The sequence below is a fragment of the Oryza glaberrima genome, chromosome 3, assembly GCF_000147395.1.
Source record: "Oryza glaberrima chromosome 3, OglaRS2, whole genome shotgun sequence".
Classification (NCBI taxonomy): Eukaryota; Viridiplantae; Streptophyta; class Magnoliopsida; order Poales; family Poaceae; genus Oryza; species Oryza glaberrima.
Genome location: NC_068328.1, coordinates 32838867 through 32857941, shown reverse-complemented (window position 1 = coordinate 32857941; position 19075 = coordinate 32838867). Strand labels below are relative to the sequence as shown.

Sequence of the window (19075 nt, the reverse complement as noted above, 5' to 3'; positions counted from 1 at the left end):
CGCACCGACGCGGCCCTCGTGACGGACGGGGTCAAAACCGTCGACGAGACGGCCGCGCGCCCACGGAACACAGGCGATCCCGCCTCTTGTCTTTCCAGTGGGCGCCGCGCCGGAATTCCAACTCCACAGACCGCGCTACCTTTCCCACTCCTCTGCCTCTGCTCTGCTTCACCTTCCTTCCGCCATAGCAGCGGTTCCAAATATTTATATAAGCGAGAAACCGCTCACCCAAGCGGCCATGAACCCGCTCCCATGGCGCCCCTCCGAACACTCGTTATCTTCCTCCTCCTCCTCCTCGCGCTCGTCCCGGCACTCTCGCGCCCGGATGGCGGCGGCAGCGGCTTCTATGACCCGGCGCGCGTCACCCAGCTATCCTGGCGCCCCAGGTCGGTCTGCCTTTGAGCTCTTTCTTGGTTGGGTACTTGGGTCTGCAGTGCTTGGCTGCGCGCCACCTGTTTGGCGATTTGCGTCTGACAGCGCGAGGCTCCTCCTCTTGCAGGGCGTTCCTGTACAGCGGCTTCCTCTCGCACGACGAGTGCGACCACCTCGTCAATCTGGTGAGTTGCTGCTGCTGTGATTCCCTCTTGGTGATGCGAATGGGAGATTGTTGTGAGTTGCGATCTTGATGCTTTTTGTTTTGGGGAATTTGGGGTTGTGACGTTAGGCGAAGGGGAGGATGGAGAAGTCGATGGTTGCAGACAATGATTCCGGCAAGAGTATCATGAGCCAGGTGCGCACCAGCTCCGGCACCTTCTTATCGAAGCACGAGGTAAGCAAAATGTGCATGTTATGCTGCGCAATACCGCTTCTTCAATTTGTTCATGTATGCTGTTCGGTGCTGTTAATTATGTAGCCATAAATTGATCGTAGATTCATATATTCGTGAGAGCAAAGAATTTGTCTTTGTGGTTAGTGCATTGGATTAGCTCGATATTGTGTTCGATCATTAGAAATTTCGCCGGATCTGGCTTTATGGTAATGCAAAAGAGATTGATTTGTTCTTCCATTTTAGTTCCTAGAACCTTAGTTTCTTGACTTTGAAGAGTCAAGATTGCTAACCTACTCCCTTTTATTTTGACCCATTCAAGGACGACATTGTTGCTGGAATTGAAAAGCGTGTAGCTGCTTGGACATTTCTTCCTGAAGGTAATTTCGCGCGACTTAATCTAGTTTGTCCTTTGGAGTTTGGAGCTAGATTACCATTCTCTAAATGGCTGGTCTCTTTCTTGATCAGAAAACGCCGAGTCAATTCAGATTCTGCATTATGAACTTGGTCAGAAGTATGATGCCCACTTCGATTATTTCCATGACAAGAACAACCTTAAGCGTGGGGGTCATCGAGTCGCCACTGTGCTTATGTACTTGACCGATGTCAAAAAGGGTGGAGAGACTGTATTTCCAAATGCGGCGGTATGCAATTAGCTTTGACATTACCCCCTTGTAATTTCCCAAGACATCTAGTTCAGAAGTTCTTTGCCATTGTTTGCAGGGAAGGCATTTACAACTCAAGGATGAAACTTGGTCTGATTGTGCAAGATCTGGCCTGGCAGGTAGCCTTCACCCCCTATACATTTCTGAACGAAATGGACAATTTGAATTGCATTTCTGCACAAAGTTAATTAACCTCAGTAGTAGGAACTAACGAGACCAATTTATCTTCTTCTCCTCTCGCAGTGAAGCCAAAGAAAGGCGATGCGCTACTGTTCTTCAGTCTCCATGTTAACGCGACAACGGATCCAGCCAGTCTTCATGGAAGCTGTCCGGTGATCGAAGGCGAGAAATGGTCTGCAACGAAATGGATCCATGTCAGATCATTTGATAATCCTCCGGATGTAAGCCTGGATTTGCCGTGTTCCGATGAAAACGAGCGCTGCACGAGATGGGCTGCTGTTGGAGAGTGTTACAGGAACCCAAAATACATGGTTGGCACCAAGGATTCGCTCGGATTCTGCCGCAAGAGCTGCGGGGTTTGCGATGCTTAAACCCTGCACCCGCCAAACTGAAGATCTGAAAATCAAAGTGTCATGTTAGGCTGTTAGCTATTTTCGCCCACTTTACTTACACAGTTACACTACTTGAGAAGTTGAGATGTACATAACAGACAAAGCAGGTTTATTAGTATGTGTTTCTGTGTAGTTTAACCTTGAACGATATTGATTGAAAGTAATTGGAAGTTTTTTTCAGGTCTAAAGTGCTACTGAAATTTTTCGCAAAAAGGTTGGGAGTACTTCTTTTAGAGGAAAACTACTTCAATTTGCTCTGGTTTCTGTACGCTGCATCCGCTTCGGATTAAAGGTCACTCGTGGGCCTCACGTTTTACCCCAGCCCAGAACACTCGTTGTACCGTTCCGGCCGAATCAGTATGGGCCTCACGTGTGTCACAATCTCGATCCGCCTGCCGGCCCATCTATCACGGTCCACACCTTCGCCGCATTCCCGTTTCGGCCCAACTAGTACGGGCCCGCACGTGCGAAGAAGCCTAAGCCTATGGGCGAAAAGGCCCACACAACGTGGGCGCCACTTCACGACGTGGTGGGCAGCCGGAACGGCGGTTCGTCCGCCGCCAGTTCGCCGGAGCACCGCCGCGGTCCTACCATCCTTCCTTCCGTCGGATCCATCTACTACGGCCGGAGATCTCAACCAGCCACCTACCTGTATGGATGCTTCTAGTAGAGTCTCTCCTACCGATCTGCCCGCCCCTGTCCCCCCACGGCCACCGCCGCCGCCGGCGGCCGGCAATCAGGGAGGCAACGCGTCGGCGAATGCGAGCGCTACTCAAGGTATTCACCTATGCAGGTGGAATTCTGGCTCGAATTTGATATTGCGTCAAGCTCGCCCAAGTCAAAAGCCCCTCTCCCCAACTTGCAGTTGTTTTACTGCGGCCTCCAGCGGTCGCCGCTCCTGCGGTTTTCCGCCATCCCGGGCGCGCGATGCCGTGGGCCGGCGAGGGCGGCGACACGTTGTTTCGAGAAATCGATGCTGTATATAAACGATTCTTCAGAGATTGGCTGTGGAAACAAGAACCATTTGATCTTGGATTGGGAAGGTCAGGTTGCAAGTTCAGTTCCATTACCAGAATCGCTGCTACTAGTTGCTAGACCATGGAGATGCGTCGCCTTCTTGTCTTGTTCGCTCTCCTCTCCGTCACCGCCGTCGTCCCGGTGTTCTTATGGCCCGACAAGAAGGGCGGTGCTAGTGACGTCGCCGTCGTCGTCGCGGCGCCTCCGTTCAATGCGTCCAGCGTCACCATTATCTCCTGGAAACCGAGGTATAGTGGTGTGATAGTGATACCGGAGGAAGTAGTAGTGCAGGGCGGATATGATGTTTTTGCTAAGTTCTTTGTGTTGGTATTGTGCAGGATATTTTTTTACAAGGGCTTCCTTTCAGATGATGAGTGCGACCACCTTGTCAAGTTGGTACGAATTAAACATTATCAGGCTATTTATCGTTCTTAACATGCTAAAATGGGAAGTAGTGGATAAGTTTGGAATGTTTCTGATCCCAGGGGAAGGAGAAGCTGAAGAGGTCCATGGTGGCAGACAATGAGTCGGGAAAGAGTGTTATGAGCGAAGTGCGCACCAGCTCTGGCATGTTCTTGGACAAACAACAGGTAGCAGAAATATGCAGCTTTGCATACGTAACATTGTTAGTCTAAATCTTCTGATGTTTACATTTATACAAGTTATGTGCTTCTCAATTGATTGTAATTATCATAATTCTTCCTAATGAAGGACCCTGTTGTTAGCGGTATTGAGGAGAGAATTGCAGCTTGGACCCTGCTTCCGCAAGGTAAACTTCTTCAGGTGTTTAATTTTTCTTTCAGTTATGAGCGTTGGTTAATGTCAGCTAACGAATCTGCATTTGTAACACTGCTTTGTCAGAGAATGCTGAGAACATTCAGATACTCCGATACGAGAACGGACAAAAATATGATCCTCATTTTGATTATTTTCAAGACAAAGTCAATCAACTGCAGGGTGGTCACCGTTATGCAACGGTGCTGACATATCTATCAACTGTTGAGAAAGGAGGTGAAACCGTCTTCCCAAATGCTGAGGTATCTGGGTTAATCTTTAATGTTAGAGGCATTTGTTGTCTTAGCTATTAAGGCTCTGAATTGTAATTCGGAATCCAAATCTGATGCAGGGGTGGGAATCTCAACCTAAAGATGATTCATTTTCAGACTGTGCAAAAAAGGGCTTGGCAGGTAATATTCCAACTTAACTGAGAATGTGTTAAACCCATTGAGGAAATGAATCTGACAATGTTGATTATGCAGTGAAAGCAGTGAAGGGTGATTCTGTGCTGTTCTTTAATCTTCAGCCTGATGGCACACCAGACCCGCTTAGCCTCCATGGAAGCTGCCCAGTTATAGAGGGCGAGAAATGGTCTGCGCCAAAGTGGATTCATGTGCGGTCTTACGACAACGCATCAAGCATGAAGCAAAGTGAAGAATGTTCTGATTTGAGCGAGAATTGCGCGGCTTGGGCTGCATCGGGTGAATGCGATAACAACGCAGTCTACATGATTGGAACGGAAGATGCACCCGGTCAGTGCCAGAAGAGTTGCAATGCTTGCAGTTTATAGAACATTTCGCATTTGGTAGACTCACCCGGTCTAGTTGGTTTGGATTTGACAAATTTGCAGACGGTGAGCTTAGATGGTTTTACAGTTCTTTTGTTTATTTTGGGTGAGATGTGTGTTCCAAACTGCCAATAGCCATTAGTTGGATACATTTTGTTGTTACTGCAAATGCTGAAGACAGTGTTATGTAACTCACTGTTGTGCAGTTCAGAGTGTCATGCTGGCAGGCAACTACCTGTTCCCCCTTTATTTTTTTTGTTGTCTTGCTTCACAGTGGATTTCAGAACAGAAAACTCTGTCAGCTTGTCTCGATGATAACCAACTTGTTTGGCCCTTTCCACAATATAGAAGCCACTTTGTGCTCAGTGTCAAGCTTGCTCCTTCAAAGAAATTCCAGTCTCAGTCCTGCAGTGCAAAAGAGAGATGATTTGGCTACAGCAACAATGTTTGAGGCACTTCTTTTGCAAAATATTCTGAGATCAACCAGTCGTTTTCGCCCAAAAAGCATCTCCAACATTTCAGACAAATATTTGAAATGAATGGACATCAGTGAGTATGCTCTAATGTCATTTCAAGGGGAATTTAAACATAGATTCAGAATCATTACAGATTTTGAGAAGAGAATTACTTTGTTATCTCTCCCTCAGTGAAAAAGGATTGTGACACATCACCTGAAAGTAGAGTTTATTTCTTCAGGATGCTGCTCACTTTGGACCTGGCTTTTGGACCTCACTTTGCCAGGCAAATCTCTCATGTGTCATTCTTCCCCTCTCTTCCTCCTCCTAGAGTTACTCAAAGATGCAAAAAAAATTTCCCCACATACATCTTTCTTATATGTGACCTGAATCATCTTCCAATACGAATGTACTTGATGGAGAACAGTGGCAGCCTTAAGGATCAGATACAGATAGCAATGCCTCCTTCCTACTAAAACTTTTCTTTTCTTTTCTCACTGTCTTTTCTCCCCCTCTCCATCCACAAGAACAAACAAACCAAGAAATTGAAAAGAAAAAGGGAAGAAAACAACATAACTCAAAAAGCAAAGTGCAGAAAAGCAAGCATGGCTCCCTCACTTCACTTGCCTTTGATTCTACTCTCCTCTCCTCACCTCCATTTAGGTCCTTGAAAAGCACAGCAGAATCAGCTAAAGCAAAAGAAACCCCAGAACAAAACAAGAAGCAAGGATGCCACAACAGCGACTGACACAAATCCCTGCTGCTACTTGCCCACATTATAATATGCAGCAGCCACATTGCTGCATCCATCGTTCAGCTGCAACAACACCACTACCACCTCCCCCATAAGCAGAAGCAACTCGTAGAGCCACAGCAGCAGCAGCAAGTGTAAGTGCAGGAGAGTGAGAGCAAGAAGAAGAAGAAGAAGAAGAAGAGAGTGAGAAAACCAAGAAGGCCACCGGTTGCTGCTATGAGACGGCCGGCCGGGTCATCATCGGCGGCGGCGTTGGCAATGGCCATCTTGTTGGGGGTTCTTGTGTTGATGGCACTGGTCATGGACGGCGGCGAGAAGACCGGTGCGCCGGCGATCGCCGCCGGGAGGAGGATGCTGGTCGGAGCAGCAGACGCAGGGCAGATGAGGACTCTGGAGGATTTCAAGGCCGATGATCCTTTCCAGGACAGCAAGAGGAGGGTGCCTAATGGCCCTGATCCTATTCACAACAGGTACTGCAAAGCATGTTTCATTCTTTCTTTGCTTATTTTGATTTGTGTCTCCAACTTCTGTTCAAAATACTAGTCCAAGTTTTCTGTGTCACTATGTCATTTGCGTTTGAAAGCACCAGAAAAGAAGTTTGTTTTTTTTTTTTTGAAAAAGAAAACAAAGAACAGAAGTTTCCATATTCATGTCCATGCATAGGTTTCTTGAAGTTTGGAGCTGCTGCCTTGTTGGAGACGGAGTAACAAAATGCCGCAGCTCCTCATCAATTTTAAAATAAATGAAACTTCTATTGTGTTGTTCTTGACCAGAAATATGAAGCTTTTCTGTTAAGGCTAAACTACCTGCATGTTTTTCTTCTTTTTTGGTTTCTTTCTTACCAACTTGTGATTAAGGTGTATGTTTCTGAGTTCTGACTCAGCTGTGACGTGAGCGATGTGCTGGTACCTAACAAAACATCTGTCTTTTTCAAATTTGTTATCAAACTACAACTTCATAACACTCCAAAAAAAAAATTTAACAAAACAAAAAAAAAACAACTTGTAGAGTAGGCTGGGGAAAAGGAGGATAAGGTGATTTGGTGCCCAAATTATGTCTGGGCATAAAAGGTTGAGAAGAATAAAGAGAATAGAATATATAAATATATATGCCATGCATCTCTTTTCTCATTGCACTCACATTCCCCTATGATGATATGCAAATATTTTAGCAAAAGCAAGTAGATTAGTCCTAGTCGTAATGGGCAACATATATAGATACACAGATCATACTTGAAGTGATTGCATTGCATGCAAATGTAGTAATGCAGGTAATCAAACAAAGTACACCTGAAAGTCTAACGTTTTTCAGTGTAGGGTCACCTGAAATGCAAACTTGCATGCAGTTTCAAATCCTTCCTCAAAAAAATTGATCATGTTTCACTTCTTGCATTCTGCAGGGGAACCGGCAAGTCAGGAAGATCTCCGGGCCGAGCGTAGCGGCACGCATCCCGAGGCATGGAAGGTTCCGATTCAAGGCAGGCATATCTGTGGAGCAAAGAGATGGTTGCATTGCAAGGAGGAACAAAACAAGAACAACATTATGATGGGGTCTGGCTGTGGATGTTGGTGTAACTAGGGGGAGGTGGCCTATATCTTCTGTAAGCACTGCTATTTAAGACAGTTTTAAGCATAAAAACTTTAGCTTTTTGCAAACAAAGGCTGTTCTAGTGGTGGGGGAGGTTTTTTTGTAAAGAGAGCAGTGAGTATTAAGCTTCCCTCTCACAACAAAACAAGCATCAAAGATTCTTGGCAAAGGGATGTGGGCAAGAGCTCCCTTCTTTTTTGGCACTAGTAACTTTAGACATCTAAGTAGTACTTTGTTTCTTTTCTTTTTTTTTTTTGTTCCAGGCATTCATTCTTTTCCCTTGTCACTGTGTATCACTTACAACATCATATCATAAGTTTGCAACAGAGAAAAAACAGGTCAGGAAAGAAGGACCAGCATTTTTTTTAGGCTCTGGCTCTTACCTTCTGATTAGATGCTGATAAAATCAATTGCGACCAAAACTGACTAATTTATGCTGTAAAAACTTCAAAACTGATCTGGTATCTTTTGTCTTGTTTCTGTCTGAATTACTGTACTTTAAATCCTCCCCCCCCCCCCCCCAAAAAAAAAAAAAGAAAAACAAATTCTGCACACTGAACATGCCACAAGAAAACAAAGAAGAGAAAAGAGGAGGGTGAGGGAGGGAGAGGATAAAGACTGAAGAGAAAAGAAAGAAACAGCAGCCAGGCAGACAGCCAGAGCTGCAAGAATGCTTTTTTCTCCTCCTTTTGTTTCCTCCTTCCCTCTCTCCTTCCATTGTCCCTCACCTCTTTAACTTCTTTTGTTGTAAGTTAGTAGCTTTGAAATTTGAACAGGCATACTCGTAGTAGCTAAAGTGGCCTTGGTTGAGCTCTCTAAAGCAAGGACTGATGAGAAGCTGTGGTAAAATAGGTGCTTGTGTCCAAAAGATGTGAACTTCTGAAGGACTAATCTATTCTTTTCTTGACCAGTCATCTTGTGTCCTGGAAGAACTGAGATATATGTACTACATGCATGGACCAGTGTATGCTTGGACTGCTTTGTTCACTGGAAGAGATGCAGGGCTAAGTGGGGACAAAGATATTTCCTATTTATACATGAACCCACACAGATGCTCCAGGGTCCCAGCATAGACCCTTTGTTTGTATTCTTCTCATCTCAAGCATAGTACTATACTACTGTACTGCATACTACAAGCTATAGAGTTGCATTGCATCAATGTAATCTTCAGTATCACTTGGTCTGTTTTAATCCCAGACAAAATGAGAAGAAAGTTTAGTCCACATTAGTCAATACTTAATACTCCCTCCGTCCCAGAATATAGACTACGATATACTAGGTGATGTCTCATCTAATCTTAGGTTGCTATATTCTAGGACGGATGGAGTATCATTTATCTGATCTGGTGATCTACAATACTCCATTTCCAAATGTAGTACTTTATCATCAAATACTATTCGTTTTTAAATTTTGACCATTTGTCATTTTTGCAAAAAAAAATGTAAATATTTAAAAAGACTTAGTATTATTGAAGTGGGATACACCATAAACATTAGCATTAAGCTTTATTCATCGTAATTTGAAAAAATATTAGTGGTGAAAGTTGAAACGGTGGCGGCCAACGGTGCTATGTATTATTCGGGGAACCTAAGTTAAGCAACAGTTTCAACAATAATATATACCACTTGTTTGGACGATTCAAGAAGAGACATAAGATGATACATGCATGCAAGCTCTCACAAATTCAAGATGCATTGAGACGGTGAGACGTGAGACCTGAGGCGTTTTATTGAATTTTCATAGAGAATTCGTTCGTTAGTACAAACAGGAAAGTTCAGATGCGTTGGGTTTTCAAGAAGGCCATTGAGTAGAGTGTTCGTCTACCTCTGAATTTTCAGGAAACTTTACCAGGCCTGGCAGGTGTACCCAAGCCAGGCAGAGGATCTCGTCGCGTGATCTTCTCTTCTGGTTGGGCTCCTGGACCCCTGGTTCTTACACCGAGCTGTTAGCCATCACAGCTTCTTCTCCTCGGGTTCTGAAAAGGTTTTGGTTATCTATATTTATAATATCTCTATATATTGCCAATTGGCGTACTGGTAGAATACAACTTGTAGAAGCCTCTGTGTTCTGAAGTCTGAAGCAGACCTGTACTGGAGCATCTGACCAGTTTAGGGGAGGTGAGATGCACACAAGACGACAGTTCATGTCTCAGCATGCAATGCAATGCATGATTTGTTTGTTTAATGGCCTCTTATTTACATCTTTCCAGCAGTTCGCAAGCAAATTAAACTTCCTAAGCACACCCTTAAGCCATGTTTGGCAAATGGGATAGGGAAATGATTTCCCACCCACTAAAAGACATCTTTAAATCCTAATCATTCATTCTCCCCCTTTTATTTAATCCTAACTCTTCATTCATTTCTCAATCCCAATCCCACCTCTTATTTCCCATTATCCAAACACACCCTTACTGAATGAACAGGAGGATTGTAGGTTCCCTGCCTGAAGGTCTGAAACTGACGGTTTGCACAACGGGAGGGTGAAAATGGGATGGCTACCCGCCCATCTGTTAAGCTGTGTGTGCAATTTACCCTTATCAAATATATATGAAAATATATTTTAAATCCACCTACAAACGTGATGAAAGATTGGTTAATCGTTATTTTACAAGCTCATAAGTAATATTACATTTTTTTCCTCGATGTATATTTTTTAATGCCTAATCGCTTCTCTAGATTTGTTATCTATGAATTAGAGATACAAATAAATATCTATTTCCGAATCCGATTCCGAAGAAAAAATATGGGATATAATACGAGTTATATGCTATCCGATACTATCCGTACCTAATTCTAACTTTGAAGGAATATGTGTATCGGGATGCTGGGATCTAACCATACTTGGACTAATTTCACCTCTATGCACAATTACGAATTTTTCCAAGTTGTTTAAGAATTTATAAGAACCATTAACATACTTGTACGTTGTAATAGACCAAATTCATATAATTGTGAATAAGCTAGAAGGGTGATTGGAGATAAAGTATTGGATTCGATGGTTACTCACGTGAACCTTACGGACACACTCATATATTGCACGAACTGTCCAAGTTGAATGTTCTATTACTTGATCCAGCAATTCAGAACACGAATATGTGATTATTACAAAAAAAAAAGAGATAAGGTTTTTGTTATGAAGCGCTTGATTTATACAGCCTCGTAGTAAAACTGTTACCAAAATTTTGGCACACGGTAGACAACTCGTATCTAGATCCGGCTCCTCTGCCTTTAGACTCAAAAGGTAGAGAGGTACACAGCAAAAATATGTCTTGTTCTACAGTAGTTCGTTCGTTTGTTGTGAATCGAACGGCTAAAAATACTTCCAAAGTCACAGCAGTAGAGCTCTCAGATGATCCAAATCCCTCGCATACCACCCCCGGCACGTCCATAGACTTTTGAGACATATTTGTACTTCCTAGGCCGAGTTGCTGAGTTATGATCTGCTCCCAACCGGAAGCGGCCCATCTGGCGGCCCAACCCGCTCCGCATTACGCATTTGCACTCAACGCAGCGCGACGCGGCGTGTCGCGCACAACACAACGACAGCGCGCGCATTCCACCTCCTTCCACGCCTGCACGAACGTACTGTACTCCACTACTGCTGCGTCGCACTGTGCATTCCACCGATACGGAGGCCACGTCGCCGTCCACCTCCGAAAGCTAGTAGTATTACTGTTACTGCGCGCGCATTTACACCCACCACTTGCTCTCATTTACTCCCCTTCACCTGCCCACCCTCTCCCTCCTCTCCTCCTCCCTCTATTTAACCCGCAAACGACGCCGGCCACCATTGCACCACCTCAGCTCGCGCCGCGGAACACGAGACACAGAGAGAGTAGAGATCGAGATCGAGTGCTAAGCTAGCTAGAGTCGACGATGGCGAAGTGGTGCAGCTTCGGCGTCGCGTCGTCCCTCCTGCTCTGCCTCGCCATGGCGCACGCCGCGGCGGCGGCCAGGGCCGTGCCCGGCGGCGACGGCTCGACGACGGCGGCGTCGCTCCCGGCGGCGGCGGCGGCGGGCACCGGCGCGGGCGTGGAGGACAAGAAGAACCTCTTCGTGGGCGTCGGCGGCATGGGGGACCTCCCGGGCTTCCCGGCCGTCGGCGGCGGCTACGGCGGGGGCTTCGGCAACAACGGCGGCGCCGTCTTCAGCGGCGTCACCGGCCCGCTCGGCGGCGTCGGGGGCGGCATGGGCAGCGTCGGCCCGGTCGGCGGGTTCGGCGGCGCCGGCGGCGGCACCCCGTTCGGCGGGTTCGGCGGTGGCGGCGCCGGCGGCGTCACGCCATGAACCGTAGTATTACTGAGAGCTACGTACGATCTCATGCATCTACGTGCGCCGCGCGCGTATATACGCACGCGTGGTGCACGTGTAGTAGCTAGTGTCATCTTTTGCTTTTGTGTGTCGATCTCAGGTGAGTTGCATGCATGGTTGGGCAGTGAGGTTGGAGTTTGTAAAAGTTTGGGTTTGTGGCCTGATGGCAAGAGTCGAGTTTACTAGTAGCTTCTAGTAGTTGTGTGCTAAGTTAATTGTGTGTTGTTAAGTGCACGTGATGCATGCGAGATATGATGACTATCTTTAGTTAATGACTTAATGGTATTCATGTCGTGCGTGTAAATGTTCTCTAGTGGGAATGTGGGATGCCGACTCTTACCTGTTTCATGGCACAGCACTGGAACTAGGATGTATCCCCCACAAACGATGTGGGCTCAGGCTCAGAGCCTCAGACACCATGCATGACGACGCATGGCATAGCAAAGCAATATGCCAATATCTATCGAGCATGTACAGCCTGAGCAAAAGCGCCATGAAGCAGCTGTGTTCTTCCCCATCTTTTACAACTCATCTCTTTACTTTTTACACGTGCACACTTTTTAAATTGTTAAATAATTTTTTTTCTGCGTGCACACTTTTTAAATTGTTAAATAATGTTTTTTAAAAAAAATCTATAGTAAAGTTGTTTTAGAAAAATATATTAATCCATTTTTAAGAAAACTAATACTTAATTAATTATGTACTAATATAATAAAGATTCGTTTTAGTGCGCGTAGGATTAGTTCCAAACACCACATACCAAACACCCGATTCACTCATTCACAGCTACAGTGCTCATTTGCACAAGCATGATACTATGTACTAGTAGGCCAACTTAATTAATTAGACCCAATCCGTAAATAAAGCATACTCTATATTGCTGTGTTCACTACAGTACCCTATATTGCTGTGTTCACTACAGTACTCCGGCAACTAGCAGAGTACTGTACAGTCTACATCGGGATGGGAGTAGGAGTTATAGGTAACGTGGCGATCTCGCGATGAAATTAGGGTGTGTTCAGTTTCACGTCAAAATTAAAAGTTTAAAGAAAAAAGTTAAAAGTGTATGTGTGTAGAAAAATTTTAGTGTGATAGAAAAGTTAAAAGTTTGAAGAAAAAGTTAGAAACTAAACCAGACCCGAATCCACGGTGCTGTTTTTGGTATGAGGGGGTAGTGGACTAGTGGTACGTGGTTGCTCACTTGATCCTGCTAGAGCTAGAGGAGTACTACTCAACTTCAATTCTGATGACAGTTGACAGCATGCCCGTGCTGCGTGTGCTGCATCTCTCGTTGCCTCCACATCATGCTGCAGCGGATGAGTGGAGCGATCCTTGGACCTTGGGATCTCGAAGGCAAGGTCAGTAGTCGCATCGCACCGTACGGTCCCGGAGATATGGTACTACAGTACATTTGTAAATTATTGGTTGCTTTAACTTTTTCTTATAGTGTTTAACCATTTATCTTATTTAGAAAATTAGTATAAATATAAAAACAGATAAGCCATACTTATAGAACTTTTGATAATAAAGCAAGTCACAAACAAAATAAATAATAATTCTATGATTTTTTTTGAATAAGACGAATGATCAAACGCTACAAACAAAAACTCAAAACGATAAGTATTTTGGAACAGAGGTAGTACATTAGAGTTGCTTTCGAGGAGATCTCTCTAGTACTCCTATCCCACAACGCCAAGCTAGCCAAGTACTTTCTCCATCCTAAAATGTAGCTGTCCAGTACGGAATGTGACACTACCTAGTACCTGTCCAGATTCATACTATTAGTAGTGTCACATCTCATACTACTTAGCTCCAGGCATGACCTCAACTTGGGCTATGGAGATTCGATATGGCTGCATTGATTGATCGAATCCCGCCTCGAGATCTATTCCTATCTCATCTCATACTCCTACGCATAGACGTATCACGTAGGTGAACCGGTCAAGGGATCAGGGCCACTCCACTCCCCTCGCTCTCACGCCGCCGCTGCTTGGAGATGTTGGAGGTGGAGCAAGCCCTAGCGAAGTAGCGAAGTGGTGTGCCTTGACATGGATCACGGTCTCACGGACGCCATTGGTCCACCCGTCGGTCGAGCTGGTGGTACATGTGGCTGTAGCGCAGTGGCTCCGGATAAAGCTTGGGCGTACGCCACGGCGGCTGGCACCGCAAGAGGCGCCATTTATGACTTGGCAGCACAGAGCGGGCAGCTGAGCCGAGAGTCCGCAGATGAGAGCAGGCAGCTGAGACGCAGCGTACGCGGGTGGCCTTAAATTTGCGGCAGAGCTGAAGAGCTTGCGAGAAGATGAAGGTAGAATCAATGCACTGCCCTCATCAGGATTGGCCAAGACCAAGGTTGGACTCGGCAGTGCGTGCGGATTGGCCCTGGCAGCAACGGACCCATCGGGATCCATCAGGATTTCTCCCAGTGTTTGCCTCCGCGTGCCCTGCATGTGCCGAGGTGCAGCTGCAGCCATTGATGGAGGGAGGCCTAGAACAAGCCTCTGGGCTCTGCCTGTTCCGGGACGCACCGAGCAATGCGCGGTGCACACGCACTAATGCACTGCACCAGCTCAACTTGGAATGGTCTTGCATTCGCTGCAGCAACACACCTCGTCGGTCCTTATCTACTCCTTGCCAACTCTTCATCCAAAACTTGGGTAGCTATACGAATCATCACGGAAAAATCAGATGTTACTCTGTTTCTACAACCACGACGTTCAAGAATCAAGACTGAACCATACAAAACATGCTGACGAAAACAGAAACGAGCTTTTATGTTTCATTGAGGCCTCTGCTTCCATATAAGATGCTGAAAAATAGTAGAAACGTGAATTTTCTGTTTCATTACTACCGGTAACTTCTTATATTAGCAAGCAGACCAGGAGGAACGGAGGCATTCCGGGGGCAATTAAGTGAATCTAATCATCATATAATAATAATAATAGAACAAGGAGGTTAAAATCCAAGCTATACATACATAGCATCCAAAAATACACGACACTTCAACCCACAACCCACTGACCGAGTCACCAACCAGCATTCAACAGACACGACAGTGTAAACACTCAGGCGCCGTAACCAGCCAGAGCACAAACTAGAAAGAACCAAACACCTCTCCAATTTTCCCCCCTTTTTGCCCCAAGCAAGCAGTACTGTAAGTGCAGTTGAATGAGTCAATTTATGCCTACTTGCATTTGAATCCATGGCACACGGACAGGATTATGATAAGGATGAGCGCAATTATTATGCCAAGAACAATCAGCTTGATCTTCATGTTTTGCAGCCACATCTTTCTCCTTACCTGTGTTCCTGCCTGCCTGAAATCTTGGGCCTGCATATGCCCAGAAGCAAAAAGCTTAGATATATTGTTATTTCAGACATACAGAATTGCAGCATAATTTCATAAAATCTTTTGTTACGGAAATTCCAGCTCATGCTTAGTAAATTACAACATCAAGTTAATCTTTCTTAGAGCCCCAAACTTAGCAACATTCAGGTTAGCCAGAACTAATACAAGACTGTTAAGATACACATAAATTTAGCCCAGATGGCACAAAAGCCAAAAACTTCAATATCCGACGTGGAACACCACTCCATAAACTATCAATAATTATGCATCAATATTCAAGTTTGTTCCATTCCTTTCACAAGCTCAAGAACTCTTTCAGAAATGATCGTAAACACCTCTCAGTAAAAACTGATACTAATTCATGACCAATTTTTAGTGGCAAGAAATAATAATTTGAACAAATCACCACGTTTAAAGTGAAAAAAGTAGCACCTAGACACCACCTAATAATAACCAAAGGCAGCCAGTCTGCCATCAAGTTAGCACCTCGGTGAACACTGGAACACCTAATACCTTGACTTATGTGTTTTACCAATAGAACTATGCATCCCTAATACCATGACTTGTGTTTTTACACATTCAACAATAACAAGAGTAATCTACCCCACTAGTTACCACCAGGGTGCTAGTGACTAGTCAAAAATGAAGCACACACCCAACGTAAATTTGCATCCACTTAATTGTGTCATTTTAGCGGTATTTAGAAATATTTGGCATCTAGTAAGGAAAACCAACTGCATAAGTGGGTCTCTACTCTCTAAAAGACAGTATTGAGTAGCACTAACAATAAAAGCTCCAAAAGAAACTTGAAGTGCAATAATAGGTACAGTGCAGGCTGAAGGAACATGTCAGGACCTGTGAACGCAGATTCTCGGTCTTGTCAACGAGCAGTTCAATTTTCTCTCCACGATCAAGAACCTGCAAAGAGAAAGCAAGATCAGAAGCATTCTTCAAAGGAAATCCTCAATGTTCTGAGCATAAAAACTGTAGAACGAATACACAAACACAAAGAAAACAAATACCTTCTCAATATTTTCCATCATAACTCCTTTGACTTCTGAAACTTGTGCCTTCACTTTCGCAAGCTTGCTAATCTCTTCAGGATGATCCACACAGTACTGCATGTGTTCTTTAAGTTTCGATCTACAAATAGTAAATAGAGAAGTATTAGTCGAAGGGACCACCATAACTTTACCGACTCTATCCCTGGCAACAATACGTACCCAAAATCTCGGTTGAGGCTGTTCGCAGCAGCAGTAGCAGCTTTTCCACCAGCATATCTTTTTGTGAAATCATCCTTAACTCTATCCAAGAATGCAATGGGAATCTGCCGCCCTACTGATTCAACAGCTACGACACAGTATGCTGCAGAAGAAGTGTGGTATTAGAAAATCAACGTCACAGGCTTTCAAGTGATAAATGGTTAAAGTAAATCGTAAAACGGGTGCTCTCATATGAGATGTTAACAGAAGATACAAGCACGTGTGCCAAATTTTAGAAATGTGGTAACTGCGCCAAATTTGCAAAGCTAAGATCATATGGGTATAAAAATCAGCTACTTAATAAATTTTCCCTGCTCCTTATTGGAAAGTTTTTCAAGCACTATAATCATTGATAGTTGGCAACATGATACCTCATAACTAACATATTACCACTTTTAGTCATCACCAAATCGTGGAATTTCTAGCATTAATCACCATGGCAACTCCAGGTCTTATTCTGACCAAAGAAATTATAATAAGACATTTCAGCACTGAAACTAAACTATAAATTACGTGCATAATAGAATAACAAGGTAACAGCCGATTTCATTCAACGCGCTATCTGCATGCATAAATATGAGCTGAAACTTGACAGGAGCAGCATGCAAAGCTCACAAACAGCTGTCTACTAAAAATAGCATGCATATCTAGAGGGCGCGCCATTGACTAAATACTCTAAGGCACTGGCTTACGGCTTTGCGAATAATTGGGGCAGACCTAAAATCCAAGCTCTTACACCATAGCTCTCCTATGCATACAGTCAGTCCAGGGACTAAAAAACCGGATAAAGGTGAAAAAAAACAATGGATAATCATATCCACTTCGATACGGCGGAACTATTGAAAGGTCCTAATCCCAACCAACATCTGCATCTAATCTAACCAACAAGTGCGATGACCAAACTTCTCGCACGAACTCCACAGCGCATCACGATCTCAACCAACATCCCGATCGCCGATGCTAACCAAAACGAAAACGACCTAACCGCTTCTCCAACAAATCAGCGAGATCTACACCCACCATCCCAAATCGAGCACGCGCGGTATCAGATCCACGCAGATCAGATGCACTCCGCGGGGAATCGATCGGGAGGAAGCAAAAAGGATCGGACGGGGGATGGGCGAGAGGGGAAGGGAACTCACTGAAGCCGTCCTCCACGAGGTAGTTGAACGTGTGGCCGTCGCAGTTGTAGGTGAACTTGTTGTTGCTCGCCGGGAGCTTCATGAGGCACTGGGAGGCGATGGTGGTGAAGTTGCCGGTGAACTCCGTGTACTCGGCCAGGATGACCGTGCCGCGGGCCACGAACGCGTAGATCAGCGACTGCTGCCCCATGTCCTCCTCCCTCTCTCTCTCTCCCCTCGCCCTCCGCCTGTGGAGTTGAGCTCGCCGCCGGTGACGTGCTCCTCGCCGCCGGTGAAGTTGGCGAACCCTAGGGCTAGATCTCGGGGAGGTAGGAGAGGGGAGAAGAAGGGGGAAAGGTCGGTTTCGCTTTGGGTAGTGGGAGGGGAAATGATGGGGGTGGAAATGGGAAAAGAAATCAAATTTGGTTGGTGGAGTTTTCAAAAAAGGCCCTTTGTTTCCTTTCTAGTTAAGTATAGGCCCCTGGCCGCCACCTGTTTTCTTTGCTGTTAAGCGATTGATATTAGCTGGCATTTTGGACTATTGTTTTTCAACTTTCAAGTTGATTATATGACCTCTACGTCTGGTATTATTTTTGTCTTTGTTGTGATGGAAATCATCGGTAGGTTACACCGTTATAGCTGCCTTGTAATTAATCAAACTAATTGATGGGCACCCTAATGACAATTTTGAAAAGGACAGATACAGTATTTCACTTTTAGCCACTTGTTCGTTATTTATGACTGATGCTCACATCCACAAAATTTTCTTTTGCTATGGTCAATGCTCTAGAAAATAGTATATGTGTTGTGAAGCTGTGATATGTCTTTGTAGCTATAATGGGAAACAGAGTTATAAAAACATAATTGGAACATAGGAAAGTTATCCGGGTTGATAACAGCAAAATATTAATTGCAAATATATGTATTATATTAAAACCTTATGATGTAGCACGTGTGTAAAGTTAAAAAAAAAACATTGTTCTATATATATTGTCACACATTTTTTTAAAAGTTTTCATGCATCCTCGCTCTTCTTTTTTTGCTTGCCCTGTTCTCTATCTCTGGTGAATCATCAATCGTAGTAGTTGCCACTTTTTTTTATCATGCGTATAAACAGATTCCTCTAAACTTTCAATATCCAATTCGGATCCTCTGCATTAGTACCTGCATTAGAGGTACTAATGCAGAGGATAAACAGTACCACGCATTAGAATCACTGTGGACCGTCGGATCAAGAGTGAAAGGACCAGATTGTGTGCTACAGTAAATTCGGAACAGTACCAAACAGTGCGCTACAGTGTTTTGAATCCTGTAGCTACAGTAAATCGACACTGTTCATGGCATTAGCTAACTGTTCCCCTCACATGAACAGTGCTCTTCTGCATTACGGCAGACGATCCGGATCCTTCAATATCATCCATCGATCCTCAAATTCTGGAAATAGATAGAATACAAAATATGTGCATTGAACCACGGTAATTATTGGCTAACGTCGTATTTAGTTCCAAAATATTTCTTCAAACTTTTAACTTTTTCATCACATCAAAACTTTTCTACACACATAAACTTTCAACTTTTCCGTCGCATCTTTCCAATTTCAACCAAATTTTTAATTTTAATGTGAACTAAACGCAACCTAAATAGGTGATGCAG

At 44.5% G+C, this 19075-nt stretch overlaps 5 protein-coding genes across 5 annotated transcripts; 4 read left to right on the top strand and 1 right to left on the bottom strand.

Annotated features, from left to right (window-relative positions):
* Positions 1–21: 21 nt before the first annotated feature.
* LOC127766164 (probable prolyl 4-hydroxylase 6) lies at positions 22–2173 on the top strand. Its single transcript, XM_052291233.1, has 7 exons — positions 22–386; positions 500–557; positions 665–769; positions 1089–1146; positions 1235–1410; positions 1490–1550; positions 1675–2173. The coding sequence occupies exons 1-7, from the start codon at positions 253–255 to the stop codon at positions 1980–1982; spliced, it is 900 nt and encodes a 299-aa protein (XP_052147193.1). The 5' UTR covers positions 22–252; the 3' UTR covers positions 1983–2173.
* Positions 2174–2326: 153 nt separating this feature from the next.
* Positions 2327–4704, top strand: LOC127766165 (probable prolyl 4-hydroxylase 4). Its single transcript, XM_052291234.1, has 7 exons — positions 2327–3268; positions 3359–3416; positions 3506–3610; positions 3732–3789; positions 3882–4057; positions 4147–4207; positions 4280–4704. The coding sequence occupies exons 1-7, from the start codon at positions 3102–3104 to the stop codon at positions 4585–4587; spliced, it is 933 nt and encodes a 310-aa protein (XP_052147194.1). The 5' UTR covers positions 2327–3101; the 3' UTR covers positions 4588–4704.
* A 311-nt stretch (positions 4705–5015) lies between these two features.
* On the top strand, positions 5016–7326 carry LOC127766166 (uncharacterized). Its single transcript, XM_052291235.1, has 2 exons — positions 5016–6263; positions 7193–7326. Exons 1-2 carry the CDS (start codon positions 6010–6012, stop codon positions 7230–7232), a joined length of 294 nt encoding a protein of 97 aa, XP_052147195.1. The 5' UTR covers positions 5016–6009; the 3' UTR covers positions 7233–7326.
* Positions 7327–11177: 3851 nt separating this feature from the next.
* On the top strand, positions 11178–11970 carry LOC127767953 (glycine-rich protein 23-like). Its single transcript, XM_052293442.1, has one exon. The coding sequence runs from the start codon at positions 11256–11258 to the stop codon at positions 11664–11666; it is 411 nt and encodes a 136-aa protein (XP_052149402.1). The 5' UTR covers positions 11178–11255; the 3' UTR covers positions 11667–11970.
* Positions 11971–14598: 2628 nt separating this feature from the next.
* Positions 14599–17820, bottom strand: LOC127767984 (vesicle-associated membrane protein 721-like). Its single transcript, XM_052293481.1, has 5 exons — positions 17444–17820; positions 16263–16404; positions 16062–16182; positions 15895–15957; positions 14599–15021 (listed from the first exon to the last, which is right to left on the bottom strand). Exons 1-5 carry the CDS (start codon positions 17631–17633, stop codon positions 14875–14877), a joined length of 663 nt encoding a protein of 220 aa, XP_052149441.1. The 5' UTR covers positions 17634–17820; the 3' UTR covers positions 14599–14874.
* Between the last annotated feature and the right edge of the window lie 1255 nt (positions 17821–19075).

What these genes read in the sequence shown, in the direction of transcription:
- LOC127766164 (XM_052291233.1), top strand. Translation starts at nt 253, where the DNA reads ATGGCGCCCCTCCGAACACTCGTTATCTTCCTCCTCCTCCTCCTCGCG. An exon ending in CAGCTATCCTGGCGCCCCAG is followed by an intron (nt 387 to 499) that starts GTCGGTCTGCCT and finishes CTCCTCTTGCAG; the next exon opens with GGCGTTCCTGTACAGCGGCT. An exon ending in TTGGACATTTCTTCCTGAAG is followed by an intron (nt 1,147 to 1,234) that starts GTAATTTCGCGC and finishes TTTCTTGATCAG; the next exon opens with AAAACGCCGAGTCAATTCAG.
- LOC127767953 (XM_052293442.1), top strand. Translation starts at nt 11,256, where the DNA reads ATGGCGAAGTGGTGCAGCTTCGGCGTCGCGTCGTCCCTCCTGCTCTGC.
- LOC127766165 (XM_052291234.1), top strand. Translation starts at nt 3,102, where the DNA reads ATGGAGATGCGTCGCCTTCTTGTCTTGTTCGCTCTCCTCTCCGTCACC. An exon ending in GCGACCACCTTGTCAAGTTG is followed by an intron (nt 3,417 to 3,505) that starts GTACGAATTAAA and finishes TTCTGATCCCAG; the next exon opens with GGGAAGGAGAAGCTGAAGAG. An exon ending in TGCAAAAAAGGGCTTGGCAG is followed by an intron (nt 4,208 to 4,279) that starts GTAATATTCCAA and finishes TTGATTATGCAG; the next exon opens with TGAAAGCAGTGAAGGGTGAT.
- LOC127767984 (XM_052293481.1), bottom strand. Translation starts at nt 17,633, where the DNA reads ATGGGGCAGCAGTCGCTGATCTACGCGTTCGTGGCCCGCGGCACGGTC. An exon ending in TGATGGAAAATATTGAGAAG is followed by an intron (nt 15,958 to 16,061) that starts GTATTTGTTTTC and finishes TTCTCTTTGCAG; the next exon opens with GTTCTTGATCGTGGAGAGAA. An exon ending in CCGAGAATCTGCGTTCACAG is followed by an intron (nt 15,022 to 15,894) that starts GTCCTGACATGT and finishes GGGCATATGCAG; the next exon opens with GCCCAAGATTTCAGGCAGGC.
- LOC127766166 (XM_052291235.1), top strand. Translation starts at nt 6,010, where the DNA reads ATGAGACGGCCGGCCGGGTCATCATCGGCGGCGGCGTTGGCAATGGCC. An exon ending in CCTGATCCTATTCACAACAG is followed by an intron (nt 6,264 to 7,192) that starts GTACTGCAAAGC and finishes TGCATTCTGCAG; the next exon opens with GGGAACCGGCAAGTCAGGAA.